The sequence below is a fragment of the Coregonus lavaretus genome, assembly GCF_964263955.1.
Source record: "Coregonus lavaretus genome assembly, chromosome: 13".
Classification (NCBI taxonomy): domain Eukaryota; kingdom Metazoa; phylum Chordata; class Actinopteri; order Salmoniformes; family Salmonidae; genus Coregonus; species Coregonus lavaretus.
This window is the reverse complement of record NC_140000.1, coordinates 3,320,862-3,342,515: the sequence shown is the minus strand read 5'-3', so window position 1 is coordinate 3,342,515 and position 21,654 is coordinate 3,320,862. Positions and strand designations below refer to the sequence as shown.

The window sequence follows — 21,654 nt, the reverse complement described above, 5'->3', positions numbered from 1 at the left end:
TTGCTACAGGGCTTATTGGACAGCTTGTCCTGAATGCTCCTCACAGCTCTCTCCATGATGATGTGGACCTTGGGGTCGCTGAAATCAACAAAAAGCAGCAGAGAAAGCTAAACAATGTGCAATGTTCACACAGAGAACACTGCCCTAGTTTTTTTCTGCATAGCTCCAGATGTGTAGATGAATGGAGCAAGCCGTATGCGGGGCAGTACATGGAACTCACATGTCAGCGCCAGCTGGAGAGGTGGGGTGCATAGAGCGGCGGAGCTTGCAGACAGCCTTGTGCTCCATGTCAATCATTTTTAGGCAGGTGTTTACTTCCCAGGTCTGCCGTAGGAAACAGGAAGTCCCATTAGTGTAATTTCACAACAGATATATTCTGCTGTACTAACTAGTTGTTGAAAGGCTAGAAAAGAGCTCACTGACTGATAGTCTAAGTCTCTAACTCTCATTCTCTTACCAGCCGAGCGAGTTCGTTCCCCTCCTCCAGGGTTTCCTTCCACACCCTTCAAATAAAACACAAAGCATTTCAACTTTCCTGGCTTCCTATTTATCTGTTGTTTATTTTACCCACACCTCCTGGAGTGCTGCTGGTGACAGAGAATGGCAGTGAAGGTGAGAGCTGACGTGGTACTCACCTCTCCCTAAGGGATTTTTTGCCCTGAGACACCAGCCAGTCGCTCATGTGCTCCATGGTGACATGGGGCGAGACCTGGCCTCGACTCTGGAGCAGCAGATAGTGGACCATGAGCTTCTTCTGCAAGATGAGGTAAGTTGTGAGACCGTGCCACTAAAGACCATATAATGTGCTTTCAGAAGGGCCTCTCGTAACATTTCACAACTGCTCATGTCTCACAATTTGCAAGTGATATTAAGAACTCTTATGACCATCTTCTCTAAACTGTCTTGAAATAAAACTCTTGTTTTGGGATTAAATCTATCTCTTTCTTTCTGTGGTTACTGTTTTTGTGGGATGAATCTTACCTGTTTATTGTAATATGCTTCCTCCCAGCAGGCCTGCAGAGTCTGAAAATAAAGGCTGCTTCTACAGAATTCCTTTGAAAATAATTAAAATAAGTATGCTTTATTAGGTACATTATGCACAGGCATTTACAGTATGCCAAAAGGAATATCTCCTAAAATTACCTTAGTGGGACCATAAGTGAACTCAGGAATGCTCCCAATCCTATCCATGGTCAGAGGGGGACGAAATGCAGCGCTATAAATATACGGGATGCTCTAGAGATAACAGGAATTACTTAAAGTCGCGAATGATCAATGCCTGTGGAATCGTCCAATTTGCTGCGCTGAGAATTGAGTTGTAGGCGATATTTGGATATGTTTGGCGCAACATACATGTTTACATTCTATTGCCATGGAGAAATTGAGTTTCTAGAACCTGTTTTCTTCTATATCTTTATTTCGTGAAAGATTAAGATCTTTTTTTTGTCATAATGTGTATATGAGGACGTTGGAGCCCGTTCCGATTCATGACGCGGTTATCCAGGTGCAAGTTGCATAGACCTACTAATCAAACCTTGGCTTACAAGTTAAATTAAATTAGTATATATGCCTATACAAATCTATTGACCACGTCCATTTAAATCAATGATTGTCAATTGAAAATCTGGTTGTTGTGTTATCCTGTTGTGCGTGTCAGGTGTCCTCTTAAGCACGTTATTCCAATATTTCCTAGAATTGACGCAGGTTACACTTTTGCAAAACTACTCGGTTAAAAATAAGAGCATGAATGACAATAAAGGTATGACTTGAATTATATGTGTAGTAGTGTGATGTTGTTCCCCTAGATTATGCACCAAATTGCACACAAGGACAGTTCAAGTAGGCCAGGTCAAGAGGGGATGTTAAAAAGTTAATAATAATAGTAATTCAATGTGGTTTCTTTATTTAATTACAGCTCCATAGCTAATGTTATTTTTTGGTGTACAAACATTTTTATGTATCTATATTGTTAATACACCTAATTGTAAAAGTTGTGTATATTTTGGTTTGGTCCATCGCGGGTTATCTGTATTTATGTACCCTCTTATTGTTCTCTTTTGCCTGACCTTCAACTAGCAAGGTATGTTGTCCTTGGCGCCGTAATTTGTCGATATAAAACTGTGGTAAAGTTACACAAAGTGCTGTTACGCAACTACAGGTTTTGTTACAATGTGGACAATATAAAGATGTATGTTAACAACTTTCACCGAGCTCGCTAATTAGGGTACCTATTGTAACTCGGGAGTATTTGGGTCAGTGTTTGAGTGAGTTTCTATGTGCTCACGCAGGTGCCCGAGAGCTGTGGCTGCACCAAGGGCTAAGCTATTGTGTGTTGTCTCTTCGTGTACAGGTATGTCATTTATTTTGTCAGAATTATGTTGTATATCATTTTACTTGTATTGTATAGTGTGTTGTTAGGCACTGAATGTGTGCATGCAGCACCTGTTCTCTTTTGCCTGACCTTCAACTAGCAAGGTGCCCGAGAGCTGTGGCTGCACCAAGAGCTAACATATTGTGTGTTGTCTCTTCGTGTGCAGGTCGAATAAAAATTATCCAACCATCAGAATTCCAGTTGTGGCAGTGTCCTAATTACGTGACCTGCCGACTGGTCAGCTCAAGCCGACCGCCGGAGCTGTGCATGTGGATGAGGTGCACGACCTGCGCATGTGAATTTGTTGATGGCTTACTGTAAGTGAATATATACTGTAAACAGTGAAAGTGAATGTAGCATATTCATTAGATACAGGTATTCGTGCTTATTTGTATGTTTTGGATGAATTTGTTTATTGCATTTTTTGGGGGGGGTATTTGAATGCACTAAATGCACCCGTGTTATGCAGGGGATTTTAGTGTGGGTAGAGGGAGGGGTGTCCTTCCATTTACACCAATTTTACAGTCAGCTCCTGGGAGTAGAGCGTTTGCTAGTCCTGAGTTTGCAAGCACTGGGAGGGGTAGGCTGTTTGTTCCACCTGACCAGGGTATCCCACCTCTGTCTTTTGATGTACCATCATCCACAGTACTCGGTGATAATGGGACGCCTCCGAGTCAGCTTAATGACCTTATTAAGCAGATTGGTTCAGAGATAGGAGAATCTATCAGAGCGAGTTTACTGCAGCCTGGGGTTTCAAGTCTTTCTCCTGCCCGTCCCCCTCACCAACCCCAGCAGTTTCCCCTGCCTGAGCAGTGTGGGTCAACCTTTATTGATGCGTCCAAGCTGAATCTGGTTGTGAAGTCAGATGTTAGTGCTCCACCTCTTTTTAGGGGTGATGGCTCAGATAAGTACTCTGTCCTGGAGTGGGAGGAGTTAATGGAAGTCTACCTAGAGAAGAGGGGTTACACTGGGTCTGGGAATGAGATGAGGATTCCTAGTCAATGAACTTGTCATAAATCAACATAGGATAGGCCCTCTTCCCCCCCCCCCCCCCCCCCCCCCACAAGACTCATATATATATATATATATATATATATAGGAAATGTAAGCAAGGGTTGAGCTTCTTCAGTTTGTGTCACAAAGTGGATAAGTTTCTGTGTCCCTTTCAGAGTGAGTGACAAATTTACTTTATATAGTGTACCAAGAGTTGTTCCCTCGCTTACGGCCATACCAGCCTGAATACGCCCGATCTCGGAAGCTAAGCAGGGTTGGGCCTGGTTAGTACTTGGATGGGAGACCGCCTGGGAATACCAGGTGCTGTAAGCTTTTTGTCCCAGTAGAGCGTGCTCTTGTGTCATGGAGCAACTGCCTTTTATTTATCACCCTAATAATATCATGGATTGTTATTGGACTAAATGCAGTTTGTGTGCTGCCCTGCCCTGCCCTGATCAAATCAAATAATGGACAGTGCGTTTCCCTCAAAATATAGGCAGTACATGCAATCTTAGTTTTTAGTCTAGGAGACAGTCAATGTCTGTAGTCCATTAGGGCACTATAAAATCCCTTCAATGTTTTGCCTGATTCCGTTAATTCCCAAGTTCCCTTTTCTCCGTTTAGATTTCCCCGTTGACCGTTTGTCCCTGTTTTGGCAGGTTTTCGCTCTCAAAAGTACACCTTTTTAATAGCAAAACAGCACAATTGGATGTTCTATGTCCACAACAATGTTTAAACCCTATCAGGTGACCATTTGTGAGGTCTGGGAAAAATGTAAGACATTTAGATTTTGGGGTGTAGTTACCCTTAAATGCAAGCGTGCACCAGGAAGAGACCTTTGTTTGGTTAAGCGGTGTTGCTGTAGAACAAATGGCCACTGGAGTGATGCAAATGATTACGGTATAATTCTGCCAGGCAGGCATAGGCTACTTTGTAGTTAACATTTACTTGCAAAGGTTTTGGGGAAAGCCATTCCTTCCCTACCAGAAGAAGGTTATCATTAGCATCATCGCTAACGGCTACACAAAGTGTAGACATACGCGCGCACCGCACACATGCACACAGACAGGGGCATTCCTGTGCCGTTTCAGAAAGTTCATGGAAATACGAATCACTGATGCATTTTGTTCATGTCTTATGATTGACTTGGGCAAATGAATGTGTTTTCTAACAAGTTGAATAGATTTAGTTGATTTCTTACTAAGGTCAATAAATGTTTGAATATTGTTGAATTTCGGTTTAATGTCTGGATTCCGTGATTCGGTCCGCAACGCTTATTTTATAGGGCCCTAGTCAATGAACTTGTCATAAATCAACATAGGATAACGATATTATAACCGCGATTGATAATAGACAGTACTGTGCAGCCGTCTTCATCGACCTGGCCAAGGCTTTCGACTCTGTCAACCACCGCATTCTTATTGGCAGACTAAATAGCCTTGGTTTCTCAAATGACTGCCTCGCCTGGTTCACCAACTACTTCTCAGATAGAGTTCAGTGTGTCAAATCGGAGGGCCTGTTGTCTGGACCTATGGCAGTCTCTATGGGGGTGCCACAGGGTTCAATTCTTGGGCCGACACTTTTCTCCGTGTATATCAATGATGTCGCTCTTGCTGCTGGTGACTCTCAGATCCACCTCTACGCAGACGACACCATTTTGTATACATCTGGCCCTTCATTGGACACTGTGTTAACAAACCTCCAAACGAGCTTCAATGCCATACAACACTCCTTCAGTAGCCTCCAACTGCTCTTAAACACTAGTAAAACTAAATGTATGCTTTTCAATCGAACGCTGCTGGCACCCGCCCTCCCGACTAGAATCACCACTCTCGACGGGTCTGACCTAGAGTATGTGGACAACTACAAATACCTAGGTGTCTGGTTAGACTGTAAACTCTCCTTCCAGACTCACATAAAGAATCTCCAATCCAAAGTTAAATCTAGAATCGGCTTCCTATTTCGCAAACAAAGCCTCCTTCACTCATGCTGCCAAACATGCCCTCGTAAAACTGACTATCCTACCGATCCTTGACTTCGGCGATGTCATTTACAAAATAGCCTCCAACACTCTACTCAGCAAACTGGATGTAGTCTATCACAGTGCCATCCGTTTTGTCTCCAAAGCCCCATACACTACCCACCACTGTGACCTGTACGCTCTTGTTGGCTGGTCCTCACTACATGTTCGTCGTCAAACCCACTGGCTCCAGGCCATCTATAAATCACTGCTAGGCAAATCCCCGCCTTATCTTAGCTCATTGGTCACCATAGCAGCACCCACCCGTAGTCTGCGCTCCAGCAGGTATATCTCACTGGTCATTCCCAAAGCCAACACCTCCTTTGGCCGCCATTCCTTCCAGTTCTCTGCTGCCAATGACTGGAACGAATTGCAAAAATCTCTGAAGCTGGAGACTCTTATCTCCCTCACTAACTTTAAGCATCAGTTGTCAGAGCACCTTACCGATCACTGCACCTGTACACAGCCCATCTGAAATTAGGCCACCCAACTACCTCATCCCTATATTGTTATTTATTTTGCTCTTTTGCACCCCGGTATCTCTATTTGCACATAATCTCTTGCACATCTAGCATTCCAGTGTTAATACTATTGTAATTATTTTGCACTATAGCCTATTTATTGCCTTACCTCCATAACTTGCTACATTTGCACACACTGTATATATATTTTCTGTTGTATTTTTGACTTTGTTTTTTTACCCCAAATGTAACTCTGTGTTGTTTTTATCGCACTGCTTTGCTTTATCTTGGCCAGGTCGCAGTTGTAAATGAGAACTTGTTCTCAACTGGCTTACCTGGTTAAATAAAGGTGAATTTTTTTTAATTTTTTAAATAAGTTTGCAAATGTGATGATGCATGGAATGCTTGATATTTTTCATGGAGAAAATTAGCTTCCCCAAACTTGAGAGCAAGACTGGCCTAAACGCGCTAATGTTTTCCTTTGCTAATGTCCGTCCCGCCCCCCTGTCAGCTGTCAGTTTTGTCGATGACCACGTACATAAGACACGCCAATCACCGACACCTGAAGTTCCATGACCATCACAGCCCTAGTTGTATGCTTGAGTTTGTTCAGAGGAGGCTTTGAATAAAATCCGATCTGAGTGTGAAATGCCTTACTGAGGGTAAATGGAAGCTCCTCTTGTGCCCGGCTCAGCCTTATACAGTTTAAGGTACTTTACCGTATCCATTTCAGTAAGGCCAGATTGTCCAAATTCTACCCAAATATTGATGGTACATGTGACAGGTGTAAAAGCTCCTTGGTGGACTTGACCCACATGTTCTGGTCCTGTCCCCGTCTGGCAGATTATTTGTCCACTATTTAAAACCCTTTCTGAAGCATTTGATATAAAGTTGCAGCCTAGTGCAGAAATTGCTATTTTTGGAGTACCAAACAACAATCCTTCTCTGACCAATAGACAGCTAGATGCCATTGCCTTTGCCTCCCTGTTAGCCCGCAGAAGGATTTTATTGGATTGGAAATCTATCAATCCTCCCTTAGCCTCTCTTTGGCTCGAAGATCTGAAGCTGTTCCTAAAATGAGAAAAAATGAAGTTACCATTCGAGGGTCAACCAACTCATTTTATTCCTCCTGGGACCCGATGATATCCTATTTTGAACAGCTCCAAACACTTCCTCCAGATTAGTACTCTTGGCCCCACCTTGAGATTACTGCTATATAGGCCTATAAAATCACTTAATCACCTGAAATTGTTAGGCTATTACATTTTTGCTTGAAGTAACGTTGTTGTATACTTTTGTTTTGTTTTCTGACATGTAAGTCAATTACTTTCCCTTTCTTTTTAAATGTGTTTGGAGGCATTCTGGGGGGAGGGGGAGGTCAAAGGGGGACTAAAAGGGGAGAAATGTACCATGTCTTTACATGTTATCTTTCATTCATTGTGAATACAAAATATATAATTTTAAAGGGAAGGCTTTGAAGCCAGATTTAGCGGATTTTGCTGTTTAGTTTTCCTCAACCTGTGTTTTGTTTCTCTCTCCTCTCCCTGTTAGATGGTGAGGCTGCTTCTCTCCAGAGGAGCCAACATTAATGCCTTTGACAAGAAGGATCGCCGAGCAATCCACTGGGCTGCTTACATGGGTGATGAGTTTACCACATCATTTACATTCTGACTAATGTCCTTTATACCAATGAATGAATGAATGAATGGACTGTGTGTTAGTCTCACAGCTCAGCTGTATGAGCCACGTCTAGTGTGTTATTATGTCAGAATCATGTACTAAGTAGGTTGATTAGATGTTTTCAGTTGTACTAACATGATGTAGGTGTTGCTTATGGTGCTGTGTACCACTGTAAACTAATCTCTCTCTCTCTCTCGCTCTCGCTCTCTCTACCTACCATAGGGCACATTGAGGTGGTGAAACTGCTGGCCTCTCATGGATCAGAGGTGTCCTGTAAAGACAAGAAGGCCTACACCCCTCTCCACTCTGCAGCCTCCAGTGGAATGATCAGTGTGGTCAAGTACCTCCTGGACCTTGGAGTGGATGTGAGTCAACACGCATTCAAATGTGTAGTCACTGTTCAATTACAACTCAATGAAAATACAGAGCTCTAGTGGGTTGGCGAATGATTTCCTTTCAAGTAATGAAGAGATGGAGGTTGGAGCCAGTGTTTTGGACCAGGGGGTTTTCAGAACCAAGTAATGAAGAGAGAGAGGTTGGACCAGGGGGTTTTCAGAACCAGGTAATGAAGAGAGAGAGGTTGGACCAGGGGGTTTTCAGAACCAGGTAATGAAGAGAGAGAGGTTGGACCAGGGGGTTTTCAGAACCAAGTAATGAAGAGAGAGAGGTTGGACCAGGGGGTTTTCATAACCAAGTAATGAAGAGAGAGAGGTTGGACCAGGGGGTTTTCAGAACCAAGTAATGAAGAGAGAGAGGTTGTACCAGGGGGTTTTCAGAACCAAGTAATGAAGAGAGAGAGGTTGGACCAGGGGGTTTTCAGAACCAAGTAATGAAGAGAGAGAGGTTGGACCAGGGGGTTTTCAGAACCAAGTAATGAAGAGAGAGAGGTTGGACCAGGGGGTTTTCAGAACCAAGTAATGAAGAGAGAGAGGTTGGACCAGGGGGTTTTCAGAACCAAGTAATGAAGAGAGAGAGGTTGGACCAGGGGGTTTTCAGAACCAAGTAATGAAGAGAGAGAGGTTGGACCAGGGGGTTTTCAGAACCAAGTAATGAAGAGAGAGAGGTTGGACCAGGGGGTTTTCATAACCAGGTAATGAAGAGAGAGAGGTTGGACCAGGGGGTTTTCATAACCAAGTAATGAAGAGAGAGAGGTTGGACCAGGGGGTTTTCAGAACCAAGTAATGAAGAGAGAGAGGTTGGACCAGGGGGTTTTCATAACCAGGTAATGAAGAGAGAGAGGTTGGACCAGGGGGTTTTCATAACCAAGTAATGAAGAGAGAGAGGTTGGACCAGGGGGTTTTCATAACCAAGTAATGAAGAGAGAGAGGTTGGACCAGGGGGTTTTCATAACCAAGTAATGAAGAGAGAGAGGTTGGACCAGGGGGTTTTCAGAACCAAGTAATGAAGAGAGAGAGGTTGGACCAGGGGGTTTTCAGAACCAAGTAATGAAGAGAGAGAGGTTGGACCAGGGGGTTTTCATAACCAAGTAATGAAGAGAGAGAGGTTGTACCAGGGGGTTTTCAAAACCAAGTAATGAAGAGAGAGAGGTTGGACCAGGGGGTTTTCATAACCAAGTAATGAAGAGAGAGAGGTTGGACCAGGGGGTTTTCAGAACCAAGTAATGAAGAGAGAGAGGTTGGACCAGGGGGTTTTCAGAACCAAGTAATGAAGAGATGGAGGTTGGACCAGGGGGTTTTCAGAACCAAGTAATGAAGAGAGAGAGGTTGTACCAGGGGGTTTTCATAACCAAGTAATGAAGAGAGAGAGGTTGGACCAGGGGGTTTTCATAACCAAGTAATGAAGAGAGAGAGGTTGGACCAGGGGGTTTTCAGAACCAAGTAATGAAGAGAGAGAGGTTGGACCAGGGGGTTTTCAGAACCAAGTAATGAAGAGAGAGAGGTTGGACCAGGGGGTTTTCATAACCAGGTAATGAAGAGAGAGAGGTTGGACCAGGGGGTTTTCATAACCAAGTAATGAAGAGAGAGAGGTTGGACCAGGGGGTTTTCAGAACCAAGTAATGAAGAGAGAGAGGTTGGACCAGGGGGTTTTCATAACCAGGTAATGAAGAGAGAGAGGTTGGACCAGGGGGTTTTCATAACCAAGTAATGAAGAGAGAGAGGTTGGACCAGGGGGTTTTCATAACCAAGTAATGAAGAGAGAGAGGTTGGACCAGGGGGTTTTCATAACCAAGTAATGAAGAGAGAGAGGTTGGACCAGGGGGTTTTCATAACCAAGTAATGAAGAGAGAGAGGTTGGACCAGGGGGTTTTCAGAACCAAGTAATGAAGAGAGAGAGGTTGGACCAGGGGGTTTTCATAACCAAGTAATGAAGAGAGAGAGGTTGGACCAGGGGGTTTTCAGAACCAAGTAATGAAGAGATGGAGGTTGGACCAGGGGGTTTTCATAACCAAGTAATGAAGAGAGAGAGGTTGTACCAGGGGGTTTTCATAACCAAGTAATGAAGAGAGAGAGGTTGGACCAGGGGGTTTTCATAACCAAGTAATGAAGAGAGAGAGGTTGGACCAGGGGGTTTTCAGAACCAAGTAATGAAGAGAGAGAGGTTGGACCAGGGGGTTTTCAGAACCAAGTAATGAAGAGAGAGAGGTTGGACCAGGGGGTTTTCAGAACCAAGTAATGAAGAGAGAGAGGTTGGACCAGGGGGTTTTCATAACCAAGTAATGAAGAGAGAGAGGTTGGACCAGGGGGTTTTCATAACCAAGTAATGAAGAGAGAGAGGTTGGACCAGGGGGTTTTCAGAACCAAGTAATGAAGAGATGGAGGTTGGACCAGGGGGTTTTCAGAACCAAGTAATGAAGAGAGAGAGGTTGGACCAGGGGGTTTTCAGAACCAAGTAATGAAGAGAGAGAGGTTGGACCAGGGGGTTTTCATAACCAAGTAATGAAGAGAGAGAGGTTGGACCAGGGGGTTTTCATAACCAAGTAATGAAGAGAGAGAGGTTGGACCAGGGGGTTTTCATAACCAAGTAATGAAGAGAGAGAGGTTGGACCAGGGGGTTTTCATAACCAAGTAATGAAGAGAGAGAGGTTGGACCAGGGGGTTTTCAGAACCAAGTAATGAAGAGAGAGAGGTTGTACCAGGGGGTTTTCAGAACCAAGTAATGAAGAGAGAGAGGTTGGACCAGGGGGTTTTCATAACCAAGTAATGAAGAGAGAGAGGTTGGACCAGGGGGTTTTCAGAACCAAGTAATGAAGAGAGAGAGGTTGGACCAGGGGGTTTTCAGAACCAAGTAATGAAGAGAGAGAGGTTGGACCAGGGGGTTTTCAGAACCAAGTAATGAAGAGAGAGAGGTTGGACCAGGGGGTTTTCAGAACCAAGTAATGAAGAGAGAGAGGTTGGACCAGGGGGTTTTCATAACCAAGTAATGAAGAGAGAGAGGTTGGACCAGGGGGTTTTCATAACCAAGTAATGAAGAGAGAGAGGTTGGACCAGGGGGTTTTCATAACCAAGTAATGAAGAGAGAGAGGTTGGACCAGGGGGTTTTCATAACCAAGTAATGAAGAGAGAGCGGTTGGACCAGGGGGTTTTCATAACCAAGTAATGAAGAGAGAGAGGTTGGACCAGGGGGTTTTCAGAACCAAGTAATGAAGAGAGAGAGGTTGGACCAGGGGGTTTTCAGAACCAAGTAATGAAGAGAGAGAGGTTGGACCAGGGGGTTTTCAGAACCAAGTAATGAAGAGAGAGAGGTTGGACCAGGGGGTTTTCATAACCAAGTAATGAAGAGATGGAGGTTGGAGCCAGTGTTTTGGGCCAGGGGGTTTTCAGAACCAAGTGACCTGATCAGGAATGTATTGTTTTGTTCCCCCCCCCCCCCCCCCCCTCTCTCTCTCCACTCTTTTCCCTCCCTTGCTCCCTCCAGATAAATGAGCCCAATGGGTACGGTAACACCCCCCTCCACGTGGCATGCTACAACGGGCAGGACGTGGTGGTGAATGAGCTGATCGAGTGTGGCGCCAACGTGAACCAGGTGAACGAGAAGGGTTTCGCCCCACTCCACTTCACGGCCGCCTCGTGCCATGGGGCGCTCTGCCTGGAGCTGCTGGTGGGCAACGGGGCCCTCGTCAACATCAAGGTGAGGAGACCGGATGACCAACACTGTGTCTGAACTAAATAACACCCTATTCCCTATGTAGTGCACTACTTTTGACCAGGGGCCCATAGAGCAAGGAGCCGTGGTGACACTGGCTGTGTCCCAAATGGCACCCTGTTCCCTTTATAAGTACACTACTTTGGTTCAAAAAGTAGTTCACTATGAAGAGAATAGGGTGCCATTTGCGACGCACACACTGACGCAGCACATGGCTTAGTATTTGGCCCTGGTCTACATTCAAATACCAATGGAATAGGCCTAACAATGCAAACTAAATGCAATCAAGCGCTCCTCCAATACGTGTTTGATTTTGCCTGTGGTCAGCAGCACAGACTGCCGTGTGAACCATCTTTGTCTTTCTATCTGCAGAGTAAAGATGGAAAGACCCCCCTCCACATGACGGCCATCCACGGACGCTTCTCCAGATCTCAAGCCATCATCCAGAATGGTGAGTCGCTGTGAATGCTCTCAACTGAATATATATGAACCAGTAGGCTCTTCAGCATTGTCTTTAGTCTTCAAACCATGATTCACTGGCACAGAGCAATGTTACTTGCAATGTGGTTGAACATGAAGCTTCATGAGGCCTCTAGGGTCAAGTGGTTGACGTGTGTGTGTGTCTGTGTGTGTGTATGTGTGTGTGTGTGTGTGTGTGTGTGTGTCTGTGTGTGTGTGTCTGTGTGTGTGTGTGTTCTGTAGGTGCTGAGATCGACTGTGAAGAAAAGAATGGAAACACACCCCTGCACATCTCTGCTCGCTACGGCCACGAGTTACTCATCAATACACTCATCACGAACGGAGCTGACACAGCCAAGTGAGAACACACACACACACACAGTTTCCAGCAATAATGCAACATGCATCTGCAATTCTGTCATTGACCGAATTGCCGCTTGGAGACTATGCTCAACACATTGTGGTGTGTGGGGGGTTGATAGACAGGGCATTGCAGCATGCTGATGTGTTGATCTGCTGTGGGGTTTAATGAGGACTGTGATGTGGTGCTGTTTCCAATCTTAGCTGAATCAACTGTAAGTCACTCTGGATAAGAGTGTCTGCTTAAAGTCTAAAATGTAAAAATGTGTTGCAGGCGAGGCGTCCATGGGATGTTCCCCCTCCACCTGGCTGCTCTCAGTGGGTTCTCTGACTGCTGTCGGAAGCTCCTCTCATCAGGCTTTGATATAGACACCCCTGACGACTTTGGAAGGACCTGTTTACATGCTGCAGCAGCTGTTGGGTGAGTGGACTGGTCCAGGCTTTACACCAAGGAATATTTAGTTCATGAACTGGAAAGCCACCAGAAAGAACAAACACATATTCACACTCTTACATTTCACATTGTTTAGCAGTATAAAAAAATCGTTTAGATCATTAGTGCGGTATCATTTCTGTATAATGTGGTTCCATGCCATGGTGGTATTGACTTGCGCTCTGGTCTAAATTGTCTTTATATCTTCTTGAAAGAGAAGAGAAACCTGCAAACTGCTCTTGCTAGTATCACTTTTTATTATAGCTTTTATTAGCATTATAAAAACAGTGATACTAGCAAGAGCAGTGTACGGGTTTCTCTTTTCTTTAAGGTTCTCATTGTTACCATCCACCTGATAGCTCAGATGTGAAAGGGCCTTTCTGAACTTGATATCTTGTTACCATCCACCTGATAGCTCAGATGAACGAGAGCCTTTCTGAACTTGATATCTTGTTACCATCCACCTGATAGCTCAGATGTACGAGAGCCTTTCTGAACTTGATATCTTGTTACCATCCACCTGATAGCTCAGATGAACGAGAGCCTTTCTGAACTTGATATCTTGTTACCATCCACCTGATAGCTCAGATGTACGAGAGCCTTTCTGAACTTGATATCTTGTTACCATCCACCTGATAGCTCAGATGTACGAGAGCCTTTCTGAACTTGATATCTTGTTACCATCCACCTGATAGCTCAGATGTACGAGAGCCTTTCTGAACTTGATATCTTGTTACCATCCACCTGATAGCTCAGATGTACGAGAGCCTTTCTGAACTTGATATCTTGTTACCATTCACCTGATAGCTCAGATGTACGAGGGCCTTTCTGAACTTGATATCTTGTTACCATCCACCTGATAGCTCAGATGTACGAGAGCCTTTCTGAACTTGATATCTTGTTACCAGGAACCTGGACTGTCTGAATCTGCTGCTCAACACAGGGGCAGACTTCAACAGAAAGGACAGCTTCGGAAGGTCTGTCTGTGGCATCAAATAACTTTCATATGTGATCTTTATGATAATGGGGAATATAGTATAGGGGCATATAGGAATTATTATGGGAAATATTGGGCGGCAGGTAGCCTAGCGGTTAAGAGCGTTGGGTCAGTAACCGAAAGGTTGCTGGTTCAAATCCCCTAGCTGACTAGGTGAAAAATGTGTCTATGTGCACTGCAGCAAGGCACTTAACCCTAATTGCTCCTGTAAGTCGCACTGGATAAGAGTGTCTGCTAAATGACGTAAATGTAAAATGTAAATGTTATACAGCTCCAATAAGCTGTTTCTGTTGTTGATGTTGAATGGTTTCTGTGCGTTCTTCTAGGAGTCCTCTGCATTATGCGGCAGCCAATTGTAACTACCAGTGTCTGTTTGCCTTGGTGGGGTCTGGGGCCAGTGTGAACGATCTGGATAAAAGGGGTTGCACCCCGCTCCACTACGCTGCTGCCTCCGACACAGACGGAAAGTACGTCTCACACCTCTCTTACTGTTGTGTGTGTTGTGGTGCCATGACCTTTCACATTTCACTGTAGTCTGGAGAGTATGTTGTGGTGCCATGACCTTTCACATTTCACTGTAGTCTGGAGAGTATGTTGTGGTGCCATGACCTTTCACATTTCATTGTAGTCTGGAGAGTATGTTGTGGTGCCATGACCTTTCACATTTCACTGTAGTCTGGAGAGTATGTTGTGGTGCCATGACCTTTCACATTTCACTGTAGTCTGGAGAGTATGTTGTGGTGCCATGACCTTTCACATTTCACTGTAGTCTGGAGAGTATGTTGTGGTGCCATGACCTTTCACATTTCACTGTAGTCTGGAGAGTATGTTGTGGTACCATGACCTTTCACATTTCACTGTAGTCTGGAGAGTATGTTGTGGTACCATGACCTTTCACATTTCACTGTAGTCTGGAGAGTATGTTGTGGTGCCATGACCTTTCACATTTCACTGTAGTCTGGAGAGTATGTTGTGGTGCCATGACCTTTCACATTTCACTGTAGTCTGGAGAGTATGTTGTGGTGCCATGACCTTTCACATTTCACTGTAGTCTGGAGAGTATGTTGTGGTGCCATGACCTTTCACATTTCACTGTAGTCTGGAGAGTATGTTGTGGTGCCATGACCTTTCACATTTCACTGTAGTCTGGAGAGTATGTTGTGGTGCCATGACCTTTCACATTTCACTGTAGTCTGGAGAGTATGTTGTGGTGCCATGACCTTTCACATTTCACTGTAGTCTGGAGAGTATGTTGTGGTGCCATGACCTTTCACATTTCACTGTAGTCTGGAGAGTATGTTGTGGTACCATGACCTTTCACATTTCACTGTAGTCTGGAGAGTATGTTGTGGTGCCATGACCTTTCACATTTCATTGTAGTCTGGAGAGTATGTTGTGGTGCCATGACCTTTCACATTTCACTGTAGTCTGGAGAGTATGTTGTGGTGCCATGACCTTTCACATTTCACTGTAGTCTGGAGAGTATGTTGTGGTGCCATGACCTTTCACATTTCACTGTAGTCTAGAGTATGTTGTTGGTCGTGTTTGAATACATACTAGTGTTAAATCTGCAGTGTGAAAGCTTGGCCACGTCTCCTTTGGGAAAGTGTCTCTGCTTGCTTATCTGTCTGTCTTGATGTTGGTATAATGATTAGTGAACTCTTGACCTCTGACCTCTAGGTGTCTGGAATATTTGCTGCGAAACGACGCTAACCCAGGGATCAGGGACAATCAGGGCTACAACGCAGTCCATTACGCGTCTGCGTACGGACACCGCCTCTGTCTGGAGCTGGTGAGTCAGAACCACAGGGGACTAGACGCCCTGCATTCACAGACCATTTTGTCTGCGTCCCAAATGAATGTAGGGCCCATAGGGCTCTGGTCAAAAGTAATGCACTATATAGGGAATAGGGTGCCATTTGGGACAGACGTTGATATTCAGTAGGTTTTAAGGTGTGGTTGCATGTTTGTCGTGGCCGCATCGTCACTCTTGATGTTCTTTTTCCAGATTGCAAGTGAAACACCTTTAGATGTGGTAAGTACCAGTTGGTTACTTTTCCTCACACTAGCTTGTTTAAGATACAAATGCAACACCCCAGTATGTCTGCAGGGGCTGGTCACTGAGATTTACAACATGAAACATGCTACTAGACTAACCTTCAAAGTAAATATGTTACAAGTCTAAACTGGCCCGTCCTTGTCTTTCCCCAGCTAATGGAAACCTCAGGGACAGACATCCTGAACGACTCTGATGTCAGAGCTCCCATCAGCCCCCTACACTTAGCTGTGAGTAAAGCCTACCTGCTCCTGTAGGGGTCTCGCCACATGACAAATGGCACCCTATTCCCTATTTAGTGCACTACTTTTGACCAGAGCCTTATGGGCCCAGATCAAAAGTACTGCACTACATGGGAAATAGGGTGCTATCTGGGATGCAGGCATGGTGTTGTTTTTCCACGAAAAGTTGATTGTCCAGACACTCACACACCATGTTCCTATCTGTTCCTGATTAGTGTAAAATACATGCATATTTTGACACGGTGATGATGAGGATGATTTCCTTATTTTGCCATTTGAGTTAATCAACCTCCAACAGAGGAGAAGTAGAGTGTTTCTAAATCTCACGCTTGGCAGGGACCTTCGATGTTGATGCTGGGCGGGAGAAAAAATGGGCACCCGATTTGAGAGACACTGGTCTACTTTAGGGGTCTAGGACTGTTTCTGTTCAGGCATACCACTGGTCTACTATAGGACATTGATTATATTAAGAGTGTATATCTGTTCAGGCGCACCACTGGTCTACTATAGGACATTGATTATATTAGGAGTGTATTTCTGTTCAGGCGTACCACTGGTCTACTATAGGACATTGATTATATTAAGAGTGTATATCTGTTCTGGCATACCACTGGTCTACTATAGGACATTGATTATATTAGGAGTGTATATCTGTTCAGGCATACCACTGGTCTACTATAGGACATTGATTATATTAGGAGTGTATATCTGTTCTGGCATACCACTGGTCTACTATAGGACATTGATTATATTAGGAGTGTATATCTGTTCAGGCATACCACTGGTCTACTATAGGACATTGATTATATTAGGAGTGTATATCTGTTCAGGCATACCACTGGACTTTGCTTCAGACTGTGTGTTTGTTTCCATTCAGGCGTACCACGGCCACCACCATGCTATGGAGGTCCTGGTTCAGTCTCTGCTGGATCTAGACGTGAGGAACAGCCAGGGGCGCACCCCTCTGGACCTGGCTGCCTTTAAAGGCCATGTGGAGTGTGTTGACGTCCTCATCAACCAGGGAGCCTCCATCCTGGTTAAAGACTTCACCCTGAAGAGGACCCCCATCCACGCTGCAGGTACGCATAGGATATCACGTAAGACCTAGAGATTCTGTAATTCAAAAGTTTTCCTTACCAAGATGGACATTTGTTTGGTCATGTTGCTAGGACGCCAATGTCCACTCTAGGGATATTATATAGCATAGTGTGAAAATGCCCACTACACACTGATCTAAGGTCATTTTTTGTCATTATTGCTGAGGATCTGGGGAGGGTAAGCTGATCCTAGATCAGTGCACAGGGGGACTTCTATCCAGAGCCAGGTACACAGCTAGCAGGTGACAGGCTTCGAGGGCCTCAGCCCCAAAATGTTTTATTATCTGCTGTGTTAACATCATGAGGATGTCATCTACCAATACCACTGTTCTAGAAATCTGTCTGTTCATGTGAAGGTAATAGTCGTCCAGCAATCAGCTCATATCCTCTCTGTTTAGCCTCCTCTAGCTACCAACGGTCAATCATCTCACATTCTTATATCCTCTCTGTTTATCCTCCTCTAGCTACCAACGGTCATTCGGAGTGTTTGCGTTTGCTGATTGGAAATGCTGACCTCCAGAGTCCAGTGGACGTTCAAGACGGGAATGGACAGTAAGTCAATTGGGTTTTGGATACAATTCCTGAAATAAAGAGATTTTGACACTAGTTCTACGTCCCAAATGGCACCCTATGCCCTACTTGGTGCACTACTTTAAACCAGAACCCTATGGGCTCGGGTCAAAAGTAGTGTACCATATAGGGAATAGGTTGCCATTTGGGACTCAGCCTGGTTATTACCAGTTTGTAATATGACCTTGTTGTCTTGTGTATCAGAACCCCTCTGATGCTGTCAGTGCTGAGCGGACACACAGACTGTGTGTACTCACTGCTCAACAAGGGAGCCAGCGTAGAAGCCAAAGACAAGTGGGGCAGAACAGCGCTACACAGAGGGGTGAGGAGGAGAGCTGGCTGTATACGCTCACACACAGAAAGAGACGGGGAGGCTCAAATATACATATTATCTTCAGAAAAGTAGTTGTCCATGGGTAGTGGTGTATTCATCCCTGTAGGGGGACCTGCCTCCAGACATCATTTGTAATAATTGATGATTCATTATTATATCATTGATTATTAGTTATTCAAATCCATTCTTGTCTCCCTGCCCTTCCTCCCAGGCGTTGACGGGTCATGAGGAGTGTGTGGAGGCCCTGCTGCAGCACAGCGCCAGCTTCCTGGTTCGGGACTGTAAGGGGCGGACCCCTGTCCACCTGGCGGCGGCATCCGGACACATCGGGGTGCTGGGGGGACTCCTACACGCCGCCCAGTCAGTGGAGACCCTCCCCGTCATCACAGACAACCAGGGCTACACGCCACTACACTGGGCCTGCTACAACGGTACGTACTGGACTAACGGAACACTAGATATTTTCTGATTTTCTCTCTTCAGCACCGTAAACATGTCCCTGAATTAGGCAGGCCATACAACTAGGGGTGTAACGATTCGATTTGTATCACGATTCGTGGTTGTCGATACGATTCAAGGACGATATTGGTTCATTTAGAACGATACGATCCGAAACGATTCAGTGACTTGAAATCGATTCAGTAACCTTTTAGCCAAAAATTCAACCAGTGTGACTGAAATAAATACCTGGATACTGGACAGTGCAGGTGAAGTTTCCTAGATTCCTGTTTCTTGTAAGGACCGCAATGGTGGCTTGATAATTTCTCGCTCGTCGGCTTCTCCTCTGTCGTCCGCCATGCTATGTTTTGTTGTCTTTGCGCCTTTGCGCTGCTGCTGGCGTGGGGCGATGACGTCACGGATAGGCAGACTGAATCGAGTAATGTTTAAAGCCTTTATCATTAAAAGTGCTAAGAAAAAACATCCATATAAAGTCTGACGTGCTTAAATCCAATGGGTTATTTCCTAGTATCGATACAATCGATTTATTACATTTTAAAACGATGTTAGAGTGATATATGTTGTCCAAAAGGCCAACTCACCGAGCACAGATCGATGTAGTTGGATCATAGGAATATAAATCGATACATCGATGTAGTAGATGGATCGTTACACCCCTACATACAACGGTACGTACTGACTAACTGGACTGTAGCTCTGTTCTCTCCTCCATGAAGTGTACACTCATTCACTCCCTCTTGTGGCTTGAAAAGCATTCGATTGGTGTGGACGGAGCCATGTGGGGGAATGAACAAGACTACAACAGAATTAGGGGTTATGACTCTCAGTGGAGGACCTTACACTGAAACAGGACTTTGTCATAGCATATGTCACCGAGGGCAACTCGTTCAGCCCCCTCCACTGTGCTGTGATCAATGACAACGAGGGGGCTGCAGAGATGCTGATTGACACTCTGGGGCCGGCCATTGTCAACGCCACTGACACCAAGAACCGGTAACTACAGCACATGACAAAGTCCTTTTCTTCTGGAGAATAATGTTGTCTTGGGAATAAAATGACCTCTGGGGTTGGATGAGGGATTGTAGATTACTTTTAATACATCTATTAGTGATTTTATATTTCTATGGTATAAACAGGGTTAATTGAACAAACTTGTTTATAACAGTCCTACATGATATCGGTGAAATAAGTTTCCTCTCTCTCCAGGACCCCCCTGCATGCGGCGGCTTTCACGGACCACGTGGAGTGTCTTCAGCTGCTGCTAGGCCACAACGCCCAGGTCAACTCCCCCGATGCCTCCGGGAAGACCTCCCTCATGATGGCTGCTGAGAACGGACAAACCAACGCTGTCGGTACGCAGCCCCCTCTCCTCCGCTTTGCCTCGCCCAGCCGGCTTAAGTTCAACATGTCTGTTTTACATTTTAATAAGTCGCTTCATTTCCTAATTGAGTTTCTTTATGTTTCTCTGTCTGTGTCAGAGCTGTTGGTGAGCAGTGCCAAAGCAGAGCTCACCCTGCAGGATGCAGTCAAGAACACTGCTCTTCATCTGGCCTGCAGTAAGGTGAGCATCCCCACATGAAGATGACGTTCATCTGAACAGTTGGCTCTCTCTGGTTGACATTTTGGTCTGACATGTTTGACTCTGGTTTTTAAAGGGGCATGAAACCAGTGCTTTGTTGATATTGGATAAGATTACAGACAGGAACCTCATCAACTCGACTAACGCAGCCTTACAGACGTACGTATGGTTCAGCTGTATTAATTGGGCCAGAAGAATTAGAAGAAGTGCACTATATAGGGAATAGTCTGGCATTTGGGAGGTATCCTCATTTGCTGCTGGCTAATCTGACGGTACTTTCTCCTCAGGCCGTTACACGTTGCAGCCAGAAATGGTCTGACGGTGGTGGTTCAGGAGCTACTAGTGAAGGGTGCTAGCGTGCTAGCAGTCGATGACAATGGTAAGATCCATAACGCTAACACCGTTTTCTTCTGTACTTCTCTTCTCAATGTGTCCACAAATGTTTCTCTCTAGTCCACTGCTTGGTTATTGTCTTAACAGCAGGCTAGGAGATACAAAGTTATTTCATGTTTTTCACCAAAAGTGTTATAGTAAACGGTGATGCTCCTGAAGTGACCCTCTGCTGTTCTGTTTGAACCCCTCAGGTTACACGCCTGCCTTGGCCTGCGCCCCCAACAAAGACGTGGCGGACTGCCTGGCGCTGATCCTGGCCACCATGATGCCCGTGTCCCCCTGCAACCCGGCGCCCAGCCTGTCCTTCAGTGCCATTAACCACTACACCACCAGCCCCTCCAAGAGTGTGACCTTCGACAGCCTACCCGTGCTGCGCAGCGAGCACAGCTCCTACTGCAGCTTCAACAACATCGGCCACCGCGACCACGATGGAGGCTTCTACAAGGATGAGGAACTCAACGACTCAGACTCAGAGACATACTGAGGGGGGTGGTGGTCGCTGCCCAGGAGGGGAGCCAAGGGTAGGCGGATGGACAGTGAAGTGGGGCAGAGGCCACAAACAAATCCACACATACACACCGTGTCTTAAATCACCACAGCCAGCTTTGGGAGGGCACGAGCCGAGACAGTCCGCACAGGAGCCTTAAGAGTCCTGCAGATGGAGAGAGAGAAATGGAGGGAGGGAGGGAGAGGGGGAGGCACAACAGGCTGGCTGGCCACACTCATCCTCTCGTACCACCAGGTGTCCTTCCAGCAGATACTGGACTTCAGAGGAACTGCTGCTGCTATACCCCACCTTTACCTTTACCCACAAAGGTCCTAAACGGTAGAAACTGTCCAGCCAACAGACAGACGGACACCTTATGACGGCAATAACCTGTAGTCCAAGGGGATAGTAGCACTTCACTGAGTGAAAAACAGACATGGACCAAAAGATGCGGAAGAAGCCTTTTCAAAACCTGTTTTGACAGTAGAAATGGGATTGAGCGTTTTGGCCTGAGAAAAAACATAAGGAGTGATGTTTCATTTAAGTTTTATGAGAGTGA

General features: G+C 45.3%; 1 protein-coding gene across 1 annotated transcript in view; it reads left to right on the top strand.

The window, feature by feature from the left end:
- LOC311139132 (serine/threonine-protein phosphatase 6 regulatory ankyrin repeat subunit A-like) overlaps positions 1–21,223 on the top strand; it is a 51,146-nt gene extending 29,923 nt beyond the window's left edge. The window contains exons 6-26 of the mRNA XM_084174021.1: positions 7,397–7,484; positions 7,748–7,890; positions 11,402–11,614; positions 12,002–12,080; positions 12,332–12,446; positions 12,723–12,869; positions 13,790–13,858; positions 14,205–14,345; positions 15,559–15,670; positions 15,887–15,913; positions 16,090–16,164; positions 17,054–17,255; positions 17,738–17,825; positions 18,048–18,165; positions 18,389–18,608; positions 19,464–19,629; positions 19,843–19,988; positions 20,115–20,197; positions 20,292–20,374; positions 20,503–20,594; positions 20,800–21,223. Of these exons, the coding sequence (XP_084030147.1) occupies positions 7,397–7,484; positions 7,748–7,890; positions 11,402–11,614; positions 12,002–12,080; positions 12,332–12,446; positions 12,723–12,869; positions 13,790–13,858; positions 14,205–14,345; positions 15,559–15,670; positions 15,887–15,913; positions 16,090–16,164; positions 17,054–17,255; positions 17,738–17,825; positions 18,048–18,165; positions 18,389–18,608; positions 19,464–19,629; positions 19,843–19,988; positions 20,115–20,197; positions 20,292–20,374; positions 20,503–20,594; positions 20,800–21,092 (2,700 nt within the window). The 3' untranslated portion in view covers positions 21,093–21,223. The remainder of the gene's footprint in view (positions 1–7,396; positions 7,485–7,747; positions 7,891–11,401; positions 11,615–12,001; positions 12,081–12,331; positions 12,447–12,722; positions 12,870–13,789; positions 13,859–14,204; positions 14,346–15,558; positions 15,671–15,886; positions 15,914–16,089; positions 16,165–17,053; positions 17,256–17,737; positions 17,826–18,047; positions 18,166–18,388; positions 18,609–19,463; positions 19,630–19,842; positions 19,989–20,114; positions 20,198–20,291; positions 20,375–20,502; positions 20,595–20,799) is intronic.
- The last annotated feature ends 431 nt before the right edge of the window (positions 21,224–21,654 follow it).